The sequence below is a fragment of the Rhinolophus ferrumequinum genome, chromosome 3 (genome assembly GCF_004115265.2).
Source record: "Rhinolophus ferrumequinum isolate MPI-CBG mRhiFer1 chromosome 3, mRhiFer1_v1.p, whole genome shotgun sequence".
NCBI classification, from domain to species: Eukaryota; Metazoa; Chordata; class Mammalia; order Chiroptera; family Rhinolophidae; genus Rhinolophus; species Rhinolophus ferrumequinum.
In genome coordinates, this window is record NC_046286.1 from 17,900,737 (window position 1) to 17,926,966 (window position 26,230).

A 26,230-nucleotide genomic window follows, 5' to 3' on the forward strand; every position below is an offset into this window, starting at 1 on the left:
AGTAGCTTTAGTATTGCTGTGTGCTGTCTCATTCCAGTCACTGAGGGCTTATCCCCAGGATCTCTGCGGCTTGAGCAAAACTGAGGACAAAGCTCAAATTACAAAGCTTGGAAGGACCAAAGATTGGGCATATATAGCAAGTGGCACATGGCACACAGTATTACTGTGTTTCCCCGAAAATAAGACCTAGCAGTACCACCATCAGCTCTAATGCATCTTTTGGAGCAAAAAATTAATATAAGACCCGGTCTTATCTCACTATAAGACCCGGTCTTATCTATCATAATATAAGACTGGATCTTATATTACTTTTCGCTCCAAAAGACGCATTAGAGCTGATGGTCCGGCTAGGTCTTATTTTCGGGGAAACACAGTATGACCTTGAAGTTTCCAAGAGCCTTTAAAAAAACCTCTCTCTTAATAGTTCTTAACCACAAAAGGAACAGGCTGAGCGTAGAGGAGTTCTCAAGTGCAAATGATTAGAGTAGTTCTCATGCCTTCATAGCCTTTCAGTAGGTGAGGTAAATGTGAAAGTATCATGACTGGATAAGCCGTATTCTTATTCTAGGTTGATCCTTAGCTTGCTGTGTGGCTTTAAGAAAGTGACATAATTTCTTTTTCCTAATTTATGACTATACATAAAATTGCATAAGAGTTATTATTAGAAACTTTCATTGAAGTTGCTTATTTTAGTTAACAACAATTGGTTGAAATAAGACCACTACTGCTTTTAAATTCTCTCTGTCTCTGTCTCTCTGTCTCTCTGTCTCTCTCTCTCTCTTTCTCTTTCTCTACTTTTGTGCATCTACAATAAAGGAATACTGGAGGATAAAAGTGCTGAAAGATTAACAGAGTTTTCTATGTTCTGGACTCTGAGTTAGGTGCCTATTTATCTACCACATTTGTATATATTTTTCTATTTTACAAATATAACTTGTTCCATTGGTTTTAAATAGTTACTCAATTACCAAGGACCCAACTGCCATTCTGGTACAAAGTCCATTGAGTCCCTTTCACTGTTTCTCTAATGTTTTATTTCCAAAATGAGATTGTGGGATTTTCTTTTTTTTTCTTTTTCTTTTTTTTTTTTTTGTCTATAGGATGGCCAAACCAACTTCTCTTTTCAAGTGGAAAGAATACTGGAAGAGTTTTTGCTGCCATATAGTATCTGGTGAAGAAAAGGTTGTCATTGCCATAAAGGCTCTTTCCACCTTTAGTGGGATGGCTTGTACCCTCCCCTAGGATTTCCTTCAGCCTACAAGGCTGTCTTCAGCACTATTTCTCATAGCTGGGTTACACCACCGGAGGCGTGAGCACCGGCATACCCATAGCAGCTGTCTGAGGCTTAGGCCCTTGTCTTAAACCAAGGGTTCTTAACAATTTTTTGTGTGCGGTGAACACTTTTGGCAGTTTGTTGAAACCTCTGGATCCCTTTTCAAAATACTTTTTAAATCTATAAAATAAAAGACATCGAATTACCAAGGAAACCAGTTATACTGAAATTCATTGATAAAAATACAATAAAATCCAAAAGTCTGATATAGTAGGTGATTCTTCATGATGCATACAATAGCAAGATCTAGTAGCTTTTTAAATAACTATTACAATTTCAAAGGAGTAATGAGTATAAACAATTAGTACTCATCATTTTAAGATATCTGGAACAAGTATGACAGAAAGTGATTTGTGATTTCTATTGGTGACAAAGTTATAAAAGTACTAATGACTGTTGTTTACTATATACACAATGGAAATACTAAATTTCAGTTAAACATACTTTTTTCCCCCCTATTCAAATATATATACTGCCTGAATTCTATTCATGGTATCCCTGGAACCCCTCTCTGCTTCCTTTCTGTCATCTTGGTCTGGTATTGTTAGACTGAAGAAATGTAGCATGTCAAAGGGTTGCTTTCCTGATTTGAAATTGATTTGAAAATGAAAGTTGCCTGAACTATCAAACTGGATGACTTACCGTGTTTCCCCGAAAATAAGACCTAACCGGAAAATAAGCCCTAACATGATTTTTCAGGATGACATCCTCTGAACATAAGCTCTAATGTGTCTTTTGGAGCAGAACTTAATGTAAGACCCGGTCTTATTTTTGGGGAAACACAGTATATTATGTGGCTAAAAAATAAATAGAAAATTCTAGTTTAAGGATTAGGACTCCTGGATAATATCTGCTACTGCCCTTTACCTCCTCTACCATACCTAAGCATCCTAAGGGAAGGCAGCTATTTTAGCCATTTTTAATTTCTGTACTGACCCACGGAGGGAGGTAATTTTTTTAATTTTATTTTTTAAAACAGCTTTATTGAGATATAATTTGCGTAACATACCATTCACTCATTTGAAGTATACAATTTAATAGTTTTTACATATTCACCAGGGTGTGCAACCAGTACTATAGTCAATTTTCAAACATTTTTATCACCTCGAAAATAATCTCATATCCTTAATAATCAGCCCCCTATTCCCACACGCACTTCCCCGCCCTAAGTAACCACCCGTCTATTTTCTATCTCTATCAATGTCTCTATTCTGGATTTTCGTATGAGTGGAATCATATAGTATGGTGCATTTTGTGACTGGCTTCTTTTATTTAACATAATGTTTTCAAGGTTCATCAATGTTGCAGCGTGTATCAGTATTTCATTTCTTTTCATGGCCAATTAATATTCCATTGTATGGCTATACCACATTTTGTTTATCCTTTCAACCATCGGCAGGCATTTTGAGTGTTTCCATCTTTTGACTATTATAAATAACGCTGCTATGAACATTCATGTACAAGTTTTTGTTGTAGACATGTGTTTTCATTTATTTGGGGTATATATTGAGGAATGAAATTTCTAGGACATATGGTAACTCTATGATTCGTTTGAGGAACTGCCAGGCTGTTTTTCAAAGTGACTGCATCATTTTATATTCCCATTACCATGTTTCCCTGAAAATAAGACCTAGACGGATGGATCATCAGCTCTAATGCGTCTTTTGGAGCAAAAATTAATATAAGACCCGGTCTTACTTTACTATAATATAAGACCGAGTCTAATATAATATAATATAATATAATATAATATAATAATATAATATAATACCAGGTCTTATATTAATTTTTGTTCCAAAAGACGCATTAGAGCTGATGGTCAGGCTAGGTCTTATTTTCAGGGAAACAGGGTAGTAGTGTACGAAGGTTCTGATTTCTCCACATCCTCACCAACACTTACTATTATCTGACTTTTTGATCTAGCCATTCGAGTGGGGGTAAAGTGGTATAGCCTTGTGGTTTGGATTTGCATTTCCCTGATGACTAATGATGTTGAACATCTTTCATGCACTTTTGACCATTTGTTTATCTTATTTGAAGAAGTGTCTATTCAGATTCTTTACTCATGAGGTAATTTTTAAAAAGTGTTATTGAGTTGCACTCATCCAGGTTCTTGACAAGACTCTATCACTAACTCATATACTGTAAAGTGAATCTCTTAAACTGCCATTGCCATTATTTTTCTCATCTTTAATGTGGCAGTGAGGACGCTTGTCCATCTCAAGCAGTAAAGACTAGAGGAGGCAGTACATATCATGGTGCTTTATAAATCATAAAGAGATGAGAAATCTAGGTTATTGAAGTGCTAACAATGTGACAAATGTATGGGGCAGTTTCTTGGGAAAATTGGAAACTTCTGCATAAGTACGATAAATTGTAAAACGAAGGCATATTGTTTAAATAATAAAATCATCAAAACAGTAATATCTGATCAACATTAGGAATCAGAAGAGACTTAAAAACTTTTTTATATTGAATAATTTTGCACATACAGAAAAGTTGCAAAGATAACAGAGTTCTTTACTACCCTTCATTCAGTTTTTTCTGTTAACATTGTACATAATCACAGTACAATGATGCAAACCAGGAAATTAACAGTGGTACAATACTATAAATTTTTTCACTCGTGTCCTTTTTTTGTTCCAGGTTCAATCCACAACCCATGTTGTATTAGTTATTACACCTTCTTAGTCTCCTGTGATCTATGACAGTTTGTCATTCTCTCATTCTCCCCTTGTCTTTCATGACCTTCACATTTTTGAAGGATACTGGTCAAGAAGAGTACTGGTTGAAGAGTTTGTCTGATGTTTTCTCATGATTAAACTGCGGTTATGGATTTTAAGGTTAAATACTAGAGGTGAAGTGTCCATTTCAACCTATCATATCAGAGACTATGTGTTTTACTACTGATGTTTACTTTGGTTCCTTGGTTAAGGTGTAGAAGAATTTTAGTGTTGAAAAATATTCACTGTCCATAGTCTTACCAAGAAAGGACATGTCCCAAACATGCTTCCCTTACTTCACTAATAATAAAAATGACTGCATGTTTTCATGTTTTCAAAAGATCATGTTTTCTTTTGGGGTTTTATTGCCCCTCAAGGGCTGCTATCCCACTGTATATAATTAAAATAAAGAATAAAAGAGAAGAAGGGAGATGGTAGAGGAAGAGGGCAGGCGACAGAAACTTACATCTCCGTTCAAGAGAGATCCCGCCCAATTAGTGGCACTGACAAGGGAGTATACAGCTTAAATGAAAGGAAAGTCATACAAGCCAGGCATGGTCTTGAGCCAGCTGCTTTCTGAAGATAAGGTTAGAACTGAGAGCCTCTCAGAAAATATGACAGGCCTTTATTTATTTTTTTTTTCCTTCCAGAACTTGGTCTCTTTCCCCACTGCCTTTTATCAGTGTGCCTCAGCTTGCTGAGCTCTAGGCACCAAAGTCTTTAGAGTAAGCATTTGGTGGCCTGTTTAACATCCACTGGCACCTGCTACCTGCCAGCCCCTTTACACATGTTAATTATAATCCTTAAAACAGCCCGGCAAGGTAAGTTCATTTCTTATTGTCATTTTACAAATGGGAAAACCAAGAAACTGAATGACTTCCAAAGTCTAATACCATTCAGAAAATTTCAGGACCCAAATTAAAATGCAAGTCTGTCTGACTCTGAAACTGTTGTTCTTCTTTAGTAATTGGTTTTGGTGCTGCTCTAAGTTGTTCAGGTATTATAGCCTAGAAAAAGTGCTCCGCTTCATAGGAATATAAACAACTGTATATGTACATATGTATTTATGTATGTATATTTATATTTATTTTTAGTTTTCAAATTATAAAAGCTATAAACAAATTTGTCCCTTTTAAGTGATTCACACCATACAAAGCTTTCTATCCATTCATTCCCACTCCCATATTGATAGTTTCGTGCTCATCTTTCTGGTCTCCCTCTATACATTTGCATATAAATATGTTCTTCTATGTATGTGTATCTTATTTTTTAATACCAATAACATCATATTAGAATACTCTTTTATTAAAAACTTTATCATATGTCTTGGAATATCAGTTTTACCTGTTCATTTTTAAAGGTGATAAAAATGTTTCATATTATAGATGAACCATATGTTTTGATGTTTTAATAAAGGATCACTAAAGATTCTTTTTAGAGGATTACAACCCAAAAGATATAAACTGTACTCTAAAACTTCAGGCATTATGAAAAGCAAGGAAAGGACATGTTTGGAAGCACTTTAGAGTGTGTAGTATAAGATCAGTGCTTAATATCTGACACCTTGAATCTAGACCTTCTGCCTTCCCATCCCAGGTACAATGTTTACTTAGTATGTGAACTTAGGTAACTCAAATTCTGTGATTGGTTTTGTTTTCTACAAGATGGGGATAATACTTACTTCATAGCAATCAGTAAGGTCCTAATGGTAGTGCATATGAAAGACTTAAACGAAGCCTAAAACATAACAGGGACACATTGAATGTACCTATTATGCTTATTGTCATTTTTGGCTACCCACACCCAAAACCTTTCTATTCTAAGGGAATTTTTAAATAAAGGTCTTGCTTTCCACTGTGGAAACTCAAGTTGGGTGCATAGTCTCACCTCCCTTTGGCAATTTAAGTCTGTGACCTGGGTTTGATCCATTAGATCCTCATATCTGGAATTTAGAGAATTTGGGGGCACTTATGCAAAATACACAGGAGTTGACCCGCTTATGAACAGCAGTAGTAGTGGTTTTCTAACTGGAATGTTCCTGTGGACTTGATTTGTGACCTTTGGGTTGATTTGGGGGCTGCCTGGTACCCTTTCAACAAACCCCATTTTCTCTTTAGAGAAGAAGATTTGGTTTCTGTAGTTTGCAACTAAGGAAATTTGATTCGATATCCTCTCTGTAGCCTTCTTGAATCTCACTATTCACTCAAAATATTTTTGGGGACTTTCAATGTACTGACAGAAAAGCTAGAGTGTGTGATATTGCTCCTTCTTTTTTTTTTCAAATTAAATTTTATTGGGGTGACAATTGGATATTGCTCCTTCTTAACAAATTCAAGGACATGCGTAAAAAAAAAATCTACACTAAGACACCCTGACCAAAGTGCAATGCAATTTTGTATCTGTCATCGGATTTAGGGCTTTTTTACAAGTTAGAATCATGAGATTGTTTACACACACACACACACACACACACACACACACACACACTTCTTTGGGAAAAAAAAAGTTAACCAAGAAATTTAAGGTAACCAAGACATTAAGTGGCTACTTATCAATGTTTAATAAGTGGTTCTTTAATCTAATATTTTTTTCTCAGACACTTTGCAGGTAGGAAAAGCATATCAGCAAGTGTTGTCCGGTCTAATAACTTGGCAATTTCTGTAAGAGTTTCTATGTTAACTCCCTATCAAACTGGCCTTGGCTTCTTCCTCTAGCTAGAGCAGTCTATTTACAATGGCTTCTGCCTGATGCAAAACCATCCTCCTAAAACTCTTTCCCTTTGACCCAGTTCAAAGCAACTTCTCATCAATTAAAAGAAAACCTCAGGTTAAATCTCCTTACATGACTTCATTTTCTATCTCAGTTGTCAGCTTTAAAGATGAGTTCACTTATGACCTGACCTCCCAGGAATGAATCGATCCATGTACTAGAGCCTTTGTGGTTTTAGACTCTTAACTGTCCATGACTTCTTGAATCTGTATTTTAATTTTTTTAAATTAAATCTGCTGTATTTTAATTTTTTTTTTTACATCAGTGAATTCATAAATACTGCTCCTATGGAGATGATGCCACACATTGGCCGACAGCTAGGAAGTCATGACACTGAGGCATTCCGCTACCACTGCGCAGCTGACAGCCCCCTTCCCGCTGTCCTCCAGGAACTAGCCAACCAGTTTAATAAAACAATGTTGTAAGTAACATATTTCCTGATGTTGAATGTACACGATGAACATAGTTTCTAAAGGATTTTGTGGCTTGTGATAGCTATTTTCTATGAGGGAAACAATGGATAAAGGCAGGCAGCAGGAAGAAAGGAGGAAATTTACAAATATAAACTATAAAAAAGAGACTCAGGTGCCTGTAATTAATCCAAAACACTGCTCCTTTCGTCTACTTTCCACCCGTAAAGATCATGTTTTCTTTTGGGGGTTTTATTGCCCCTCCAGGGCTGCCCTGTAGTCTATGATTATGTATCATTATAAATGTAATTCTTATAGTTCTCTATTTTCCAAATTTTCTAAAACTATGACTCATTATTTTTATAGTATTTAAAGAAACTATAAACATTATTTTAAAATATTGATGGCTTACAGAGATCAGTAGTAATATAAAAGAGTTACAATCTTTACAAACTCTAGCTTAAAAGGACTTTTAATTTCTCATTGGTGGTAAAAAGGAAGGCCGTGGAATTTAAATCCTGAAGTTAAATAAAAATATTTAAACACCTTTATGTACCTTATTTAGCCCAAGGATACCCCTAATTTTGGAACGGTTCTGTGCCTTGACGTATACCTTGATTTATGATCATATTTCCAGTTCTACAATATCGTTTACCGGTTATACCAATAGGTAAACATAAGTTATTCTTTAATATATAGACTTGTGGATACTCAGGATTTTGTTTTATGAACTAGAAGAAAACAGAAAGAAATTGTTTTAAGTTGATGAATACATTTATGACAGATCTCTTTAGTTACAAGTTGACTTGAATCATCATTAACATAACAATGGATGGTATTGTCTTAGAAAAATAGATTTGTATTATCCTTTGTACTGTTATTTAGGGAAATGGAATACTAGCATAATGGAAAGTTTTTCTGGATTTTTGGCAAATCTCTATTCGCCTTTTAGTTGTTATTAAAGGGAGACTCAAGTATTTGGAAATAGGAGGGTGATGTAAAAAAGTGAAATGTTCCTAAACAATTTATAAGTCAGGTAAAAATCAGACAGTGAACACAGACTTAATAAATAAAGAAGAGACTGTTCTTGTATATATTAGGTTGGTGCAAAAGTAATTGCAGTTTAAAAGGTTAAAAATAACCTTTAAGTTTACTTAATTTAGTCAAGCTGTTGGAAAACTTAAAAATTAAAAAGTATCAAATTAATTATTTTAGAAAGATATTACAAAGGTAAATAAATTATTCCTTTTAAAATATATGTTGGGTTTATATCTACAATCGTGTTGACCATTTTTTCCTGAATTGGCCGATCATTTTAGTCACACAAACTAGTCAATTACTCAAAATTTACTCTGATGAACTGAATTTTTTAAGCTAGTCAAAAGATGCAACACAATTATAATCTGCATCTCACTGCTTACCCACAAGGCTGGCAGATAATGCAGGGTTGGGAGGTAGAAAATAGAGGAAAAGAAACTATTTTCAGTAACTTATATTTTTTTAAAAAGAGAAGGAAAAGGAAAGAAAACAGACGAGAAAACCAGTTGTTGTGGTTGACTTGTACTTCGTCCGCCCAAAAGATATGTTGAAGACCTAACCTTGGGTACTTGTGAATATGACCTTATTTAGAAATAAGGTCTTTGCTGATGTAATTAAATTAAGATAAGGTCCTCCTGGATTAGTGTGGACCTTAAATCCAATAACTGTCTCTATAAGGAGCGAGAGATGTAAAGACACAGAAGAAATACATACAGAGGGAAGACAGCCAGGTGAAGATGGAGGCAGAAAGATGGAGGTAGTGATGCAGCTACAAGACAAGGAATGCCAAAGACTGAAGCCCAGAAGCTAGGAAAGAAGCATAGAATTGTTTCTTCCCCAGGGCCTCCAGAAGGAACCAATTATGCATCACTTTAATTTTGGATTGCTCTTCTCCAGCCCTGTGAGGGAATAAATTATGGTTAAATCACCCAGCTTGTGGTACTTTGTTAGAATAGCGCTAGGAAACTAACACACCAGGAATTCAGTTTCACACTTTTCCTGTCCTCATCTCCATAGTAAACAGGATATGCTATCTCTCAGGACAACCTTGATGAAATTTCTGTCTTTTTCATACAGAGGAAGAATCTATAATTTGGGAAATTCCTAAAATAAATCTTTCCCCCAAGAATTCACTGCAGACACCAGACAACATTTTAACTAAGAGGCATGTACAATTATGGTAAGAAATAAATTTTCCGAATATATAAGTTTCCTTGAAAAGTTTTGTTATCCTGGATTCTTTGCACTTAACCTGATAAAAGACTCCAGTCTTCTCCAAATTAAAACAGCATGCTCTTGGCTTAAAAGCGGACATACAGACTAATGGACTAGATATAATAAGGAACCCAGACACAAAGTCTGACATATGTCATCAAATGATGTATCAGTTGCAAATATTTTCTCCCATTCTGTGGGTTGTTTTTCACTCTGTTGATAGTGTTTTTGCAGGGACAAAAGATTTTAATTTTGATTAAGTTCAGTTTACTTTTTCTTTTTTGCCAATGTGTCATGCAGGGTAGCACTTTTCTGTGTGAGGCTGAGAGCCTGGAAACTGCTCTCTGGGGCTCTGTCCCCACAGTATGCTTTCAATATCATATCGAAGAAATCATAGCCAAATCCAATGTGATGAGCCTTTTCCCCTATGTTTTCTTTAAAGAGTTTTAGCTCTTCATGTTTAGTTATGTTTTTTGTATATGGTGTGCATATTTTGAGTTAGTTTTCACATGTGGGTAAGGTTCCAAATTCATTCTCTAGCTTGTGGAAATCCAATTTTCTTAATACTGTTCATTGAAAAGATTGTCCTAGTCCCATCAAATGGTCTTGGCACTATTGTCAGGACATTCTTTTGTCTGCTCTTTTTAATGTTACAAAATAGTGGGTAAAATAGAAGTGAAGGACACAGGTAATAGTAAAATTATTTGCTAATAAAAGATATTAAATCTCATCAAATGTCTTTTAGAATCATATCTGTATTTTTTTTTTTACTTATTCCGTGATGTTAATAAGTTTTTAATAATAAACTGTGTTTTTTTCCCCCGTGATACAAATTCTTCCTTTTCAGTGTTGTTATTGTTTGGCATATTATTTGATTTGGTAGTATTTTATTTAAGATTTAATATTCATAAGTGGGTTTACTATCTTGAAGGGAGATTTGTGTGTGGGAAGGAGACAGAAAAAACATTATAAAAGGCACAGGGGATAAAATAATATGCTTGGGGAACTAAAATAGTTAAGTGATTTAACACGCTGTACCATTATGTTGTGTTTGTAGGTGTGTGTGTGATGGCAATGGGCACAAACTGATGAGAGATATCATTCCTTCAAGATGGTTAGGACTAGCTCATAGAATTATACGTCATGCAGAGAAGTTTTTAAGGGTTTTATCAGAGGAACTTTATGTCTTAGAAACCTAATATAATAAATTTTATGTATTAGAAAAAGCACTTCAGCAGAATTGTGGAGAATAAATGAGAAAAGTCCAAGTTATTAAATATTTCAGTCATCTAGATTAGAAAATATGAATGCTTGAACTATTATTGGAAATGGAGCCCAGGGGATGGAAAAAAAATATTAAGGAGAGTCAACAGAACATGGGCTTTGCTGAATATGGAAGATGAGTGACAATGAGAGGGATATAACTGGGGTAAGCAGAAAGTTTCCATTTGCATACTGCTATCCACTGAGATAACCAATGCAGGTGAAGAAGAGTATTCTTAAGAGGAAAGGAAGACAATAGGCTTGAGTCTGAGAGCCCGTGCGATATCTAGCTAGAACTGTCCAATAGGGATTACAGGTTTGCATTTTAGGGAGGGATTCAAGCTTAGAATCATAAATCTATTGGTTGAGGTTATGCAACTGGTGGAGGTAGCCCCAACACAACATATGTTTTGAGCAGAGAAGCAGAAGTAGAACAGTGGAGAACGATATTTACAGGGTAAAGAAGAAGTAGAGAAATGAGATAGAGAAAGAAAACGAGAGAGATTGGTATCCTGAAAACTCAGAGGATAAGAGTTTTATGAAGGAAGGAAGTGGTCAGTAATATTACCAATGAAAGAACTTTACGCATGTGAAGGAAACATATCTAACTTGAAATGAAAAAAACTGGCATTCAATTATAAATTTAATTTGTATTGCTGAAATTTGTTCATTTCATTTATGTACCAAATGATTAATAAATAGAAAAGTCATAATGAACCTGAAATTCAAAGCTGTTATGTTTAGTGAAGTATAGTCTAATAATCTTTAATGACCAACCACCAAATTTCTCGTGAATTTTTTGATCCTTAATTTGTTCTCTTACAAACATTGCCCTCTGCTGGATAATAGTTGTAACATCAAGCATAGATTGCCTTTCTGAGAAAGAAAACCTCCACTGACTGTGAGCAAACCAGTGGGAGTGTGGTAGGTAATTGAAAGGACGTTGAGGTTGAAGTCCTTCAGTAACTTCCAAAGAATGTATGGAAGTCATCCCTATTGCCTGTGATTCTGCCCACTGCGGACTTAAAGTCAAATGCTATTTCCCTGCCATCCAAAACGTGATTACTTAAAAGGCTGCCACAGATACAAAAAGTATGCATGCTATGATCGAAGTCAAGTGTCTTGAGATGTGAGGTCCTTTTTCTGAGTTTTACAAATATTTCCTAAGGACCATCAATTACTGTGGTTTTACTCCAGGCTCTGTGACCTTGATACAAGGGTTATCTATGCATCTCATTCAAATTTAGAAACCTCAAGAAGGAGTGTAAAAACAGAAGAGTGACAAGCTGCTATGGTTTTGTTTCCATTATAGGCCACTTATTTGTAAAGCTGGATTTAAAACATCCAATCAAAGCCATTTCCACTATTACAGTATTGGCCTACCCCAAAGATGGCCCTTTGGTCGCTGCGACCTATTCTCTTCACATATTATCAACTTAACATCTGCTATATTTTGTTGAAAGTTCAATGTCTTCTAAAAATTATTAAGATGTTAATTGGGCGCAGTAAAAGTCAATAATAAGAAGCGGTTAAGTGAATGAAATGTGAAACGCTCCTTGGTCTACTTTGAACTGCAGCCTAATCTATGTCCAAATCACAGGGGTAACCACTTCTAAGTTCTGTGTACTCTTGCAGGAAATTTCCATGAATCTGCAAGATTATTAGAATAAGAACTTTAATTTGAAGCCCAATTGGTAGTTGAATCAGAAATTGAAGCTTACATTTTATTGAAACTCTTATCTCTAACCAACCTCAACTGCAATGACAAACTTAACCCTAAAGCTAGAACTAACCCATTATTTCAGTGTAATGCCAAAATCCAAGATAACACTACCTTTCATAAGCTTCTCTTTTCTTCTTCCTTCTTATCTCCTACTTTCCCCCCCTTTTCTGGAATGATAGTGACAACAGAATTGAAGCAAAAGAAACCATAATCAACTCTACAGACAAAAGATTTGGTTCAAAGGTACTAAATGTAAACACTATTACATTTTTATACAGACAGGATTTATTATTCTGTCAACAAATATTTATTGTGTCTTAAGTCTCAGTCCTTGTTCTAGGTGCTGGGAAAAAAGCAGTGAACAAAACGAGGAAAGACTTTGTCCTCGTGTCGTTTACATTTCCTGGGTAGATAGGCAATAAATATATAGCTTTATAATATCAGATGATGGTAAGGACTATGAGAAAGAAAAAGCACATGAAAGGGATAGAGAGTAAAAGTGATGCTATTTTAATATATCTGTTAGAATATCATCGCTTCAATGAGAACTTCCTGTCTGCATATATATATATATATATGTGTATGTATATATATGTGTGTGTATATATATATATATACACACACATATATATATGTATATGAACTGAGGGTGTCAACAATGTGGACATCTGGTGGGAGAGTATTCATGACAAGGCTGTTGCAAAAACTCTAAGGTGAGATTACGGTTGATGGGTTAGAAGAGGTCAGTGTGGCTGGAGCAGAGTGAACTAGGTAAGAGGAGTAGGAGATGAGATAAGAATGGTAATGAGGTTCCAAATCATGTGGGGCCTTGGTTACAATAGTAAAGACTTTGGAATTTACTCTACATATAATGTAAAGGCATTACAGTATTACGGGGGATGGCATGATCTGACTTGCACCCTGTTTATGGCAATGGTGGAAGCAGGGTTCCCAGTTGCAAGACATTGAGAAGAGATATGAGATTGGGTTGCAGAATCAAAAGAGCTTTGTGGGATATGTTAAGTGTGATAAGATGATTATATGCTCCAAGTATATATGCTGTATGGGCAGTTTAGAGTGTGCAGGAGAGGCTGGGTTGAAGATGTCATGTGGAGAACCATCAGCATAGAGATAGTAATCCTCTCTAGGGAGTGCGTACAGATAGAGAAAAAGAGGTCTGGCATCTGAGGTCACTCCAATTTTTATTTTTTTATTGAGGTTTAATTGACATATACTACTGTGTTAGTTTCAGTTGTGCAACAAAATGATTTGATGATTGTATGTATTGATAAATGATCACTATAGTATATCTAGAGCTTTGTTTTTATGTGTGGTGAAAGTATTATGGTGGAAAGCAAATTATTAAGTATTAATAAAATCTTTACCAATAAACTAAAATTAAGTACAGAAGAACTTTCACTTATTCTGCTATAAAGTCTGGCTACCATGAAATGCTTGGAAATACTGCCAAATGCCTACAATGCATGTGCCCATATTTTAATTAGTAATTTCCATAATATTAGGGAAAAATACGATTAGAGGTGGATCAACAATGTTGTCTGGAGTTGGTCATGGTTTTCTATTGTTGCCATTCTTAATCTGTTAATGCTAAACTACTAATAATGTTAATTCATTTCTTTTACTGTACTGTGTTGTGGAATATTTGGTTAACATTACAGCATGTGTTATTGTATTTTGCATTTTTTGGACTATAATTTTCTAAAATCTAGAATTAAAGACAGAAATGTATTTTGGTTCAAATATTTCCAAAGTAGATAAATAAATAATATACATAATATTTGCTTGGACTATGATTATTGTTATTGGTGATTTATTTTTTTCCACCGATGAGAAGCAGTGAAGATGTAATACTGTGGATTGAATACAGGTTTCAATGCCCCTCTCTCCTCAAACCCCACTAATATTTGTATAAATAAATATAAAGGAGAGTGCCCCAAAACTGTGAAATTCTGTAGACTCATTGGATAAGAGGTAACTGATTTAGCACAACAGGAAGAGTTGAATATTAGTAGTGGGAAAACTTAGAGGCAGTGGATTCATGATGTAGAACCCAAGAAGTTTCAGGAAATGGTAACACCTAGAACTTCTGGAATTGGAGATGTGAGTAGAGAATTTGTTGAAAGTCTGCCATTTAGAGTAATCTCTATTCCATTCTAAACATCCAGATGATTACCTTTCCTCCTCTTGTAAAAGACTAAAGGTTTACTCTTTGGACTGGTTAAACTAAAAGGTATTTGCGTTTCAGGGAAATGAAGCATATCTGAAGGAGAGATACCATACTAAAAGACACAAGAAGGACTAAAGGAATGCGTATTTATCTTCCTCTCCTCAGCTCCCAGAATTCTGGAATGTGGTTTGTATTTCACAGTCAGGAATTTCAAAGATTTCATTCTGGATAAATTGGGCAGCAAAAAAAAAGACATTTATGCAAATTAGCAGATAATAATCTTCTAATTACATAGCCGAATTCTTGCAAAATCATCCCAACATGAAGCTCTCCTGTCAAGCAGTCATGCCTATACACAACAAGCTTCTGATGTACATTTTAGTGTCCTAGTTGTACATATGAATAAACAACCAGAGTCACCAGGAATTTGATGAAATTTTCTAACATCATTTGAGATCAGAACAGAAAGGAAAGGGAACTCAGAGAAAGTAGGGACAACATAAGAAACACAAGAAATTTTGAACCGTTATTTTTACTGTCTTCTGAGACATTAGAGTAGATATAATGAAACAAGAACAAGCTATTAAATGTCCATCAACAGATGACTGGATAAAGAAGAGGTGATTATGTACATACATACACACACACACACACACACACACACTAGGGGTGCCAAAAAATGTATACACATGACTTGTATTCATCTTCTGTTATCGGTATGTACTGAGTATTACAATTTTAATACACTTTCTCCTTTCTTAAAATGTGTATACATTCTTTTTGGCACCCTCTGTGTACACACACACACACACACACACACACACACACACAGGAATATTATTCAACCTTATAAAAGAAAGACATCCTGATAGTGTGGACAAACCTCAAGGCCATTAAGTGAAATAAGCCAGACCCAGAAAGCCAAATAGCTCATGATCTCACTTATATGTGGAATCTAAAATAGCCCAATTCATAGAAGCAGAGAGTAAAATAATGTTTTTCAGGGACTGGAGAATGGGGAAAATGGGGAGATGTTGGTCAAGGGGTACAAAGATTTAGTTATGCAAGATGAATAAGTTTGGAGCACTAATGTACAGCATTGTGCATACAGTTAACAACACTACATTGTATACCTGCAATCTGCTCAGATGCGAGATCTTAACTAAGTGTTCTCATCACACACACACACAGACACACTCCACACACACAATAGTTAAGTATGTCAGATGATGAATATGTCAATTAGCTTGCTTGTTGAGATTATTTCAAAATGTAGAGGTATATCAAAACATCAAGTTGTACCCCTTAAATATATACCATTTTTATTTCTGAATTTTATTCATTTTATTTCTGAATTATTTCCGAATTATAACCTCAATAAAGATGGGTGGGGGGGAAAGAACAGGATACTAAAAAGAATGAGAGAACAAAAAAGATTTTAGAAATTAAACCGTAAATAATAGTAGACATCCAATAAATCAATAGGAGATGGTGCTTCACTGGGGGTGGAGCCCCTTCTTCTGGTGGTGCCTCTTCTCCGCCCGCATTGAAGAGGGTGATAAAGTCAACTTTGAGTATAGATTTAGACTTCTTCCATGCAAAATATGGAAGGATCAAAATTTGTAGCAAATTCCATGGCGGTTTTAAAGTTGAGCTGCTGTGTAGTAAATAACTGGGTATTCCTGAAACTTAGATACGGCATATGTGCACAGGGAAAGGAAATACTGATGCACTTTATACGCACTGTATTGCAAAGTGGAAAATGCGATGTCTTAAATAAAACTGTATTTAAAACTGAAAGAAAAATCAACGGAAGCTGTACACAGTTGTTAGGGAGGTGGCGATTAGGGTAATTAGAAGGGCTCAGGAGTTGGTATACGATGTGTTGGCTGATTCAATAATTAGGTCTTTGGAGTAGAATCCTGTTAGGAAAGGTATTCCTGTGAGTGCTAAGCTGCCTACAGTTAGGGCAATGGTAGTGAAAGGAAAGGAATTGTATAAGCCTCTCATTTTTCGAATGTCTTGTTCATCTCCTAGACTGTGGATAATGGAGCCGGAGCATAGGAACAGTATGGCTTTGAAGAATGCATGGGTGCAGATGTGGAGGAATGCTAGATGGGGTTGTTTGACGCCGATTGTTACTATTTTCAGGCCTAGTTGACTGGAGGTTGAGAAAGCTACGATTCTTTTGATGTCGTTTTGGGTGAGGGCACAGATTGCTAGTACACAGATCCATAGTACTACGGATTGAATGGTCTTGTTGTTTTCGATTAGTGGATAGAATCGGATGAGTAGGAATATCCCTGCTACAACTATTGTGCTAGAGTGAGTAGGGCTGAGACAGGGGTTGGGCCTTCTATAGCTGATGGCAGCCCTGGGTGGAGGCCGAATTGAGCTGATTTTCCTGTTGCGGCCAGGACGAGTCCGGCTAGGGGAGGTTGGTGTTGTCTAGGTTGAGTGAGAAGATTTGTTGTAGGTCTCATGTGTTGGTGTTGAAAAGGAATCAGGCCATGGCCATTAGAAAGCCAACGTCTCCGATTCGATTATATAAGATGGCTTGTAGGGCTGCGGTGTTGGCGTCTGCTCGTCCCTATCATCACCTGATGAGAAGAAATGATATGATGCCTACGCCTTCCCATCCAATGAAGAGTTGGAAGAGGTTGTTGGCGGTTACTAGGATGAGCATTGTGATGAGGAATATGAGGAGATATTTGAAGAATCGGTCGATGTAGGGGTCTAGGTGCATATATCATAGGGAGATTCTATAATTGATCATGTGACGAATAATGCTACGGGTATGAAAACTATGGAGAAGTAGTCTAGTTTGAAGCTTATTGAAATTTTTAGGGTTCAGATGGATATTCAGTGTCAGTTTATTAGGATTACTTCCTGCCCGGATTGAATGAATATTGTTGTTGGAATGAGGCTGATTAGGAAGGCTCAGACAACGGTTGTTTTTACATAGTACGGGTAGGTGTTGATTTTGTGGAGGTTGAGGGTGGCTGTGATAATCGGGGTTGTTAAAATCAGCAGGGAGATTAAGATTGAGGGGGTAAGTAGGTTTATTACTTTTATTTGGAGTTGCACCAATTTTTTGACTCCTAAGTCCAACGGATAACGACCATCCTTTAAAAGTGTAAGAAAGCCATACCGTTAGGTATGGAGGCGTGAGTTAGCAGTGCTTGCATACTTTCTTGGTAAATAAGAAGTTTTGTATTCTATTCTTAGACTCACAATCTAACGTTTTGGTTTAAACTATATTTACAGTATAGGGTCCCTAGAATAATTTGGGGGTTAATGGATAGGAGAAGCAGAGGTGTAAGGTGGATGGCCACGAGTGTGTTCTCTCGTGTAAAGGAGGGGCTGAGGTTGTTGATGTGGTATGTGTGTTTGCCTCGTTGGGTTGTAATGAGCATGTACAGGGAGCACAGGGCTGTGATAACAATATTAGTTCCTATAAGGATAATGGACATAGACGATCACGAGAATGTTGATATTACTATGAACAGCTCCCCAATTAGGTTAATTGTTGGTGGAAGGGCCAAGTTGGTGAGGCTTGCTAGTAACCATCAAGCCGCTAATAGGGGCAGGATGGTTTGCAGGCCGCGGGCTGGGATGATGGTACGGCTGTGGATACGTTCATAGTTTGAGTTTGCCAGGCAGAACAGTATTGAGGATGTAAGGCCGTGGGTGATTATTAGGGCTGTAGCTCCTATGTAGCTTCAGGGTGTTTGGATGAGAATAGCTACCATTACTAGTGCTATGTGACTGACACAGGAGTATGCAATGAGTGATTTTAGGTCTGTTTGGCGTAAGCAGATGGAGCTGGTTATGATTATTCCTCACAGGGACCACATTAAGAATGGGTACGCCATGAAGTCTGTAATGGGGTTTAGTAGTGCTGTCATTCGTAGCATGCGGTAGCCTCCTAATTTTAGACGACAGCTGCTAGGACTATGGACCCAGAGATTGGTGCTTCTACGTGTGCTTTTGGTAGTCAGAGGTGTAAGCCGTAGAGTGGCATTTTTACTATAAATGCCATTATGCATGCTAGTCATAGGAAGATGTTGCTTCAGGAAGGAGATAGGGGTTGTAGTCAGTACGTCGAGAGTAAAAAGTTTAGGGTCCCTGTGATGTTTTGAATATAGATTAGTGCCACTAGAAGAGGGAGGGACCCTGCTAGTGTATAGAATAGGAAATAAAGTCCTGCGTTTAGTGGCTGTGTTTGATTTCCCCATCGGGTGATAATGATTAGGGTGGGTAAGAGTGTGGCTTCGAAGAGGATATAAAATATAATTAGTTCAGTGGCGGTAAATGTTATAATTAAAAATACTGAAGAAAGCTCTAAGCAAGTAGTAGAACATTAACAACAAAGGAAATGTAAAATGAGAGGAAAAAGTAAAGAAAATAAGAGGAAAAATTATTGTGTCCAGTGTTTGATTCTTTGTAGAAAGAACAGAAAATTTTCAAAGAAATAATTGAAAAACTTCCCAGAATTGAAGGGTTGAGCTCAAGATTAAGAAATCCACTAAATGGCTGTTCAGTGATTTAAAAAACAAAAAATACCTACACCAATGCACAATGCATGTCATTGTGAAATTTGAAAAAAAAACTACCAATATCTGCTTTCCATGAAAAGTAAGACTTTTAACATTTTAAAAAGAAAATAGGAGAGTATGTTACAAAATCAGGGTAAGAAAATGTTTCTTAATAAATACAAAAGTCAAAAAAAAGTAAAAGATCAATATATTTAAATGTATCAAAAATTTTAAATATTTGTATCAAAAGTCACCATTCAAACACTTAAACAGGGCTGGCCCAGTGGCTGAGGTGGTTGGAGCGCTGTGTTCCTAACGCCAGGTCGCTGGTTCGATTCCCATATGGGCCAGTGAGCTGTACCTTCTACAGCTAAGATTGTGAACAACAGCCCTCCCTGGAGCTGGGCTGCTGTGAGCAGCTGGAGGTCGGCGTGAGGTGCTGTGAGTGACCGACCAAATAACTGGCAAGCGAGTGCCTCAGCTTGGGGAGAGCGCAATGCTCAAAGCATGGGCCAGGGAGCTGTGTACTACAAAACTAGACTAGGAAACAATGGCTTGAACCAGAGTGGGGAGGGGGGTGGCAGAAGAAGGAGGAAAGAAAAGAAATACCTAAATAGAACTTAGATATGTTAGCAGAAGTCAATTTGGGAATAAAAAAATATATAAAAATAATTGAAAGGTGGCAGTCAATGTAAATATTAAAAATTTAAATTAAAAAAAACACACTTAAACAAATGTAAGCCATAAGCAAGGAGAAAATATTTTCAAAGCATGTAACAACTAATTATTTTCTAGAATATATAAAGAACTCCTATAAATTATTGAGAAAAAATACCCTACTTTACTGCCACCCTAAATAAACATAGACAATGAGAACAGGCAGTGCACTAAAGAGGAATTGCCAAATGGCCAACTAACATATGAAAATATTTGCAACCTTACTAATAGTTAAAAGAATAAAAAAAAGTAAACCATAATAGTGTCTCATGTTTGCAAATTTTAAAAAGTACAATTAAACCCAGTGTTTTAAGGATCTGAAGAAACTGGAAATCCAATTTTCGACTACTGGGAATGTAAACTGGTCTGCTAGTCTGGAGGATACTTAGGCAAGTCCCAGTAAAGAGGAAAATGCAAATTACCTTTGGCCCAATGATTTTAGTCCTAGAGAATGCTGGAACATGTTTACAAAAATATGTGTAAAATGTTTACTGTAACCCTGTTTGTAATGGTGAAAAATTGGAGACAATCTAAATGGCCACAAATAGGAGAATAAACATATAGTGTTGGAGAACACAGTTTAATATTTATACAAAAGTGAAAATGAATGTGAAGAGCTTGATAGTGTCAGAATGAATAAATCTCTAAAAACATAATATTGAGATAAAAGATGAGCTATGGATAGTGTACACAGTGAGCATAACATTTGGAAATATAAAAAACAATAGTAAATATATCTATGGATGCACATATGGAAAAACGACGCAGTGATATTCATGCGCGTGATAAGTAACAAATTCAAGATAGAGGCAGGAAGAATAGGGGGGTTACAGGGACTTTCAACTCTACAATATTTTGTTTCTTAAGCATGCAGGTGAACGTATGTATGCTCATTATATTAATCTTTATACCACATCTGAAATATTTCATAAAACCAATATGCGCAAAACCTTATCCTTTTTGTCAAAGATATTAAAACAGTAGTATGGTATACTATGGCAATAAATAACATATTATGTGAATCTGTGAAAAGTGGTGTTACTGCAAGTACTATGGGGAGGGTAGATTAGATAGTAAAGGTATAAACTGGGCGTGCCAAAAAATATATATACAAGTAGACACTTTGGTGAGTGTTGCTCGAGCAGTAATCAGTGTGCCATAATCAGAAGTGTCTGGATGCTGATGGTAACCACTTTGAGCACTTCTTGTAATTGCAGAAGTCAAATATGATTTTTATTCATCTTTTGTTATCGGTATGTATTGACTATTGCAATTTTAATAGTCTTTTCCTTTCTTAAAATGTGTATGCATGTTTTTGGCATCCTCTGTATATACTATTTTCCTTGCTATACAAAGGGAAACTTTATATGACTATCTTTGCTGGTTGTTGTAGAATAAGGACAATTTTAAGACTATTAGAGAAAATCTGTTGATTTGACATGTGATTAAATTGGCGATAGTTACTATCCATAAGCCATCTTGCCTTTTCACTGCCAAATAGGCAAATTAAATAGGGATAGGGTCACAGTTATGACCCTGAATTTTTTGTCTTGGTTGTAACACAAATTTCTGCAGTACCCAAGTCATTTGAGTTTATTTTTGTTAACTAACTTGCTAGGAGTGAATGGGTAATTTCAGGAGCTTCCGCTTGGTCCTCTCTACCATGATAGCTCTTAATCTTTGGGTCAAAGAACCAATGTGGGGATTTTGAGAAGGTCTAAGAATACTGATTTTTACTCTCTAGTATGGACCTGGAGAATTACCCATAGGATCTATCTGTAGTCCCACTGAAGCTACTCTGAGATGTACTTGGGCCAAAACTTCATTGTCTTGACCTGAGTTCTATTCTGATCCATGTACTATGGGGTTATTTCAGGTTTTCAGAGATCAGTAGTAAGTCAGTATCTAATAAACCACAAAACAATTTTTCCCTGTCGGTTACCTTGACAAATGGCAGAGGTTTCTTTGAGGGAAGTTTTGACAAAAGGTTCATGGAATACATTATGATGGCATTGCTGGGTCCTTTCTCTAGGAACATGGCCTCCCCCTAAACTGAGGAGGCCAAATATGTGAATTTGTTTAGGTCTAGTAACTTGATAAGTGTCTGTAAATTATCACTATAGCAACTTCTTTCACATTCCTGCCAACAGACTTAGATATGTATATATTTTTAATTATTGTTGGAAATAGCATCTTCTCTTGTCATCTTTGGCCTATAGATACCAGTGAAAACAGAGCTCTTCAAGGGTGCAGGGGCACACCCTCATCAATGGATTTTTTTTAATGCCTTAGTGAAAAAAAGAGTTTATGAGCCCTCTGTTTTAGAATCTTTGAATACATTTATTCATAAGAGTTACACAAAACTGTAAGTACATATTAACAATTATGATGAGTAAAGAATTTATTAGATTCAGCATTACATTTTTATGTATAGTTCACAGTAATTGAATTTGCTGTTTTTGTTACCTGGTTTTCTTTATTCCGATATTATCACATTTAATTGATGAAAGAGGATGAATTTAGTCAAAGAATTTTTCAAAACTTGTTTGATCATTTAAAAGAAGTCAATGAAATTTTTATAGTAGTTTTCTTTTTGGTGGAGTCACTTTGCTCTTGAGAAGAAGCATTACCCTTAAAGTATCTTTTATTTTATTGCGAAAGGGCATTCACAGGTAGCTCTGCAGTTTTCTTTTATGTGTTTTTCATCACACCCGTATTTACTGGTCAACGAGTCACAATTTGAGAATTTATTCACATGCATGCAGACATTGGCTAAAATGAAATAAAAGACAAATAAAACGCTGCTTCTTGGACTAAAGTATTAGTTATACCAAACTATATTATCCCAGGGAAAATCCATTTATTCTTTATATATTGTATTATTCATAGATCACTACATACATTCAGAAGTAATAGTCTTAAATTGCTTACTAAACATACCTGATGTAGCAGTTAAAGGTTTCACACAACCCAGATGTTTATGAAATCAGATAAATTTCCCTACCATGTTCCACCAAGGGGCACAGTAACCAAAATAAACTTAATTTCCAATATATTTCAGGTGTTGTTTATTTAGCCCAGTGTGTATGTGTGCATGTGTGTTTGTATGTGTGCGGTCGTATCTGCTTGTGCAATGAGTGCGTTGTACAAAGAGACCAGCGTAAATGGGAAGTCAAAGCCCCACTCACATCCTATTCAACAAGCCAGACAAAGAAACAGTGTCCTATACTAGCAGTGGCTCTGGTATGTGTACTTACGTGTGTATGTAGTGTTCGGGGATTAATAGAAGATGGGCTGGAATCTGCAACATATGTGCTTAAAATAGCCCAAAGTTCTTTTTCAGGTAACTGCTTCCCCTGAAATGCAGCTGTTAGGCAGGAATCAAGTGATGTAGTGGACAGAGAGTGTGTTACTGTGTGTGTGAGTGTGTGTGTGTGTGTGTGTGTGTGTGTGTGTGTGTGTAGGGGTGGCCATACTGAGGAGAACATCACCAAGTTTCCCTTTCATATATTCCCTGGCTTTTATTTAGAGCGGAAACAAATCAAGCCTGACCTTATCTGAAATAGTAGAGTCAGTTAGTTTCTGTGCTTTTGCGTTTCCCCTCCCCAACTGAGAAAAAGTAGGAGCTAACTGACTAGAAAGACTCTTGGGAAACTTCATCTCCACTTTGGCTTGGGTTAACTTTGCTCTGCATGATTACTTCAACGTCTGTCTTATTTTTGTCATCACCACTCTCACATGGCAGCTGAACTTACCATTTTCATCTGTAGGTCTGTTTTTATTGCCAAGATCAAAAAGACCGAAGAAGGAAAAGGAGGGTCCAGAAGCAGAATGAGGTCATACATATAGCAGGGCAGATTCTGAGACTGTCACACTCAGCAAGGTCTAGACATCACTACTTAAAAATGCAGAATGGATATTACTTACTGCAAAGCCCATTATCACAATGATCAGTGCAGTCTGCACAGGGTTCTCCTTGTTTGTATGGAGTCATTATGGTGTTCAGGTTTCCTCTGGCAATGGAATATTTGAAGGACAGAATTAGTGACAAGACTAAGAAATACAGGATTGTACCATAGGAGTAGAATATACAGCAAGAATCACAGGAGGTCAGAAAAGGGAGAGAGAGATTTCTGAAGGTTGGATCCACAAAGACAATTTCAATAAATTGGTATGATTTAAATATATGAAGAGCAAAGGAGATGTGTTTCCACTGCCTTCACACTAGATTAAAGGCACGCCACCAGAAGACAGGTTTGTCGCAAGGTTCCTAAGAATTTTGGGGATTGACAGCTCACAGAATATTTCTTCTTTATTGGACAAATTTGCTTTCTTTGAAGATCAATTATGCGCCATGAACTGTGTTAGGCATTTAACATAACTTATCATATTTAATCTTTAGAAAAACCCTGCAAGAAATGCATTCCTGTTGCCTCTATCGATATAGAGGAAAAAGGAGCTGGAAGTTGTTATGTTATTGGTGAGCTGAAGGCCACACAACTAGTAAGTGACAGAGCCAATATTTGTACTTGAACCTTGTAGACCACAGAGCCCATTCTCTATACACCATCTAACAATAGCCCCACGGTTTTATCACCCCATAGAATGTACTGCTTGTCCTTCCCTGTCTTTCCCAATTTTCTCCTATCTTCAAAACTCTCCCTCAAATCTCTCCTTGAAGCTACCCTATCTATAACCTCAGATTGATCAAAAGGGTTGGATTGTAGCTCAAGGTGCAGGCCATTTGGCCTACCACATGCCAAAAGCAGTCCCTTGTGCTGTACTTACCCGGGGCAATACTGGCAAACATAGTAATATTGAAAATTCATGTGATCACAGTAGGCGAATGCACAGCCAAGCTGGTGGGAAGTGGCCCAAACAAGCTGTAAGTGAAAAGTTTAAAATACAGTCTTTTTAATTAAATTTATAGTGCTCACATTGTGTGACTTATTTGTTTCCTAATACCCTATTAGAAGGTATTCATGAAGGGAATTTTAAAAACTGAAAAATATTGGCTTCAGAGATTTAAAATTTCTAAACTTGATTATTGTTTTTAAAATCTCTCTCCCAACTATGGGACTTCATTTAACATCCAAGAAAGCTTTATGTAGTCACGATACTTTTGTTATGACAGTGAATCATCCTCAAATTCATAAATATGTGGACAATGGGGTATTGGGCAACAAGGGGAAGTCACCAAGGACAATTTGACTTTTGCAGGAAAAAAGAAGAAACCTTATTGATTTTGGTTTTTTTGGTTTTGTTTTGTGTGTGCATGCGTGTGTGTGTGTGTGTGTGTGTGTGTGTGTGTGTGTAGATAATCTTAGGGGTCCCAATATAACTTTTCTTTAGTGATTATATAATACAAATGATACTTATTCAACCACTTAAAAATAATTTACATATGAGTTAATATTCTTGATCATCTTTAGCATTTCATCCTGTGACTAGCCCAGAGAAAATAGCTCAAGACTTGTTTAAAGGTCATTTAGTGTTGTTTAAATATAGTTAAAGTCAATCCATCACTTTATTCCCAGAGCTGTTATTTAAAAAATTCATTTTGGTAAATCAAGGTCACAATGACCAGATGAGTGTGGGTATCCAAGAGATAGTGGGTGGATGCTTATAGATATATTGATGGGTAACACATACTTTGTAAAGTAGAGTGGCTTTCATGCTCACATATAGATTGCATAACTAAGATGTGTGGTTAGAATTCCCAGAATAAACTGAGGAAAAAAAGTAATGCTGGGATAGTAGTGGACAAAAACCATTAAGCTTTTATCATTTCATTTTTACCTGGGTGTAATGGGTAATTTTAGCATTTGTTCGAACACTTCCAATTCCATATCTAAAATCTTTAACTTCATCGTACAGAGATTGGATTACATCTGTCCATGATGTGAAATTAGTGGACATGAATAAATTCTCTCCACAGCCAGTAACTAAAAATTAGAAAAAGACAGGGCACCGATAGGTAAACTAGCACTTGCGAAGAATTCTCACTAAAAACGATTAGAATATCACATTTCAATTCTTATGATCAATATCACCTACCAAGGATGAACAGTCGTCTCTCATGAACTGATTGGGGAAATCTAATTTCAATTTCAAAAGCTTTGCTCTGTGAATTGTAATCCCCACCCTCGACCTATGGATAGCTCTTTTAAAAATGTAAATAATGACTCATTTTCAAACTGATTATCTAGCTTAACACAGTCATAGTCATCATTTTGGTAACACTAATAAAGTGATTAATGCTCAATCAACAAGTATTGATTATCTGCTATGCCTTTAGAGTACGAATAGAGGG

At 36.2% G+C, this 26,230-nt stretch overlaps 1 protein-coding gene and 1 long non-coding RNA gene across 2 annotated transcripts; one reads left to right on the forward strand and one right to left on the reverse strand.

The window, feature by feature from the left end:
• The first annotated feature begins 4,733 nt into the window (after positions 1 to 4,733).
• On the forward strand, positions 4,734 to 15,212 carry LOC117015947 (uncharacterized). The gene is made up of 4 exons (XR_004421819.1): positions 4,734 to 4,877; positions 7,091 to 7,246; positions 9,351 to 9,453; positions 14,741 to 15,212. It is a non-coding gene; the product is annotated as an uncharacterized LOC117015947 (long non-coding RNA).
• A 7,162-nt stretch (positions 15,213 to 22,374) lies between these two features.
• LOC117015933 (cysteine-rich secretory protein 2-like) lies at positions 22,375 to 25,953 on the reverse strand. The gene is made up of 4 exons (XM_033094848.1): positions 25,717 to 25,953; positions 24,706 to 24,800; positions 23,845 to 23,930; positions 22,375 to 22,689 (listed from the first exon to the last, which is right to left on the reverse strand). Exons 1-4 carry the CDS (start codon positions 25,834 to 25,836, stop codon positions 22,562 to 22,564), a joined length of 429 nt encoding a protein of 142 aa, XP_032950739.1. The 5' UTR covers positions 25,837 to 25,953; the 3' UTR covers positions 22,375 to 22,561.
• Positions 25,954 to 26,230: the final 277 nt, after the last annotated feature.

Coding starts and splice junctions, on each gene's coding strand:
- LOC117015933 (XM_033094848.1), bottom strand. CDS start 25,836: ATGTCCACTAATTTCACATCATGGACAGATGTAATCCAATCTCTGTAC. Junction 23,931..24,705: donor GTTTGCCAGTATTGCCCCGG/GTAAGTACAGCA, acceptor TTCCATTGCCAG/AGGAAACCTGAACACCATAA. Junction 22,690..23,844: donor TTGTGATAATGGGCTTTGCA/GTAAGTAATATC, acceptor ATTTCATTTTAG/CCAATGTCTGCATGCATGTG.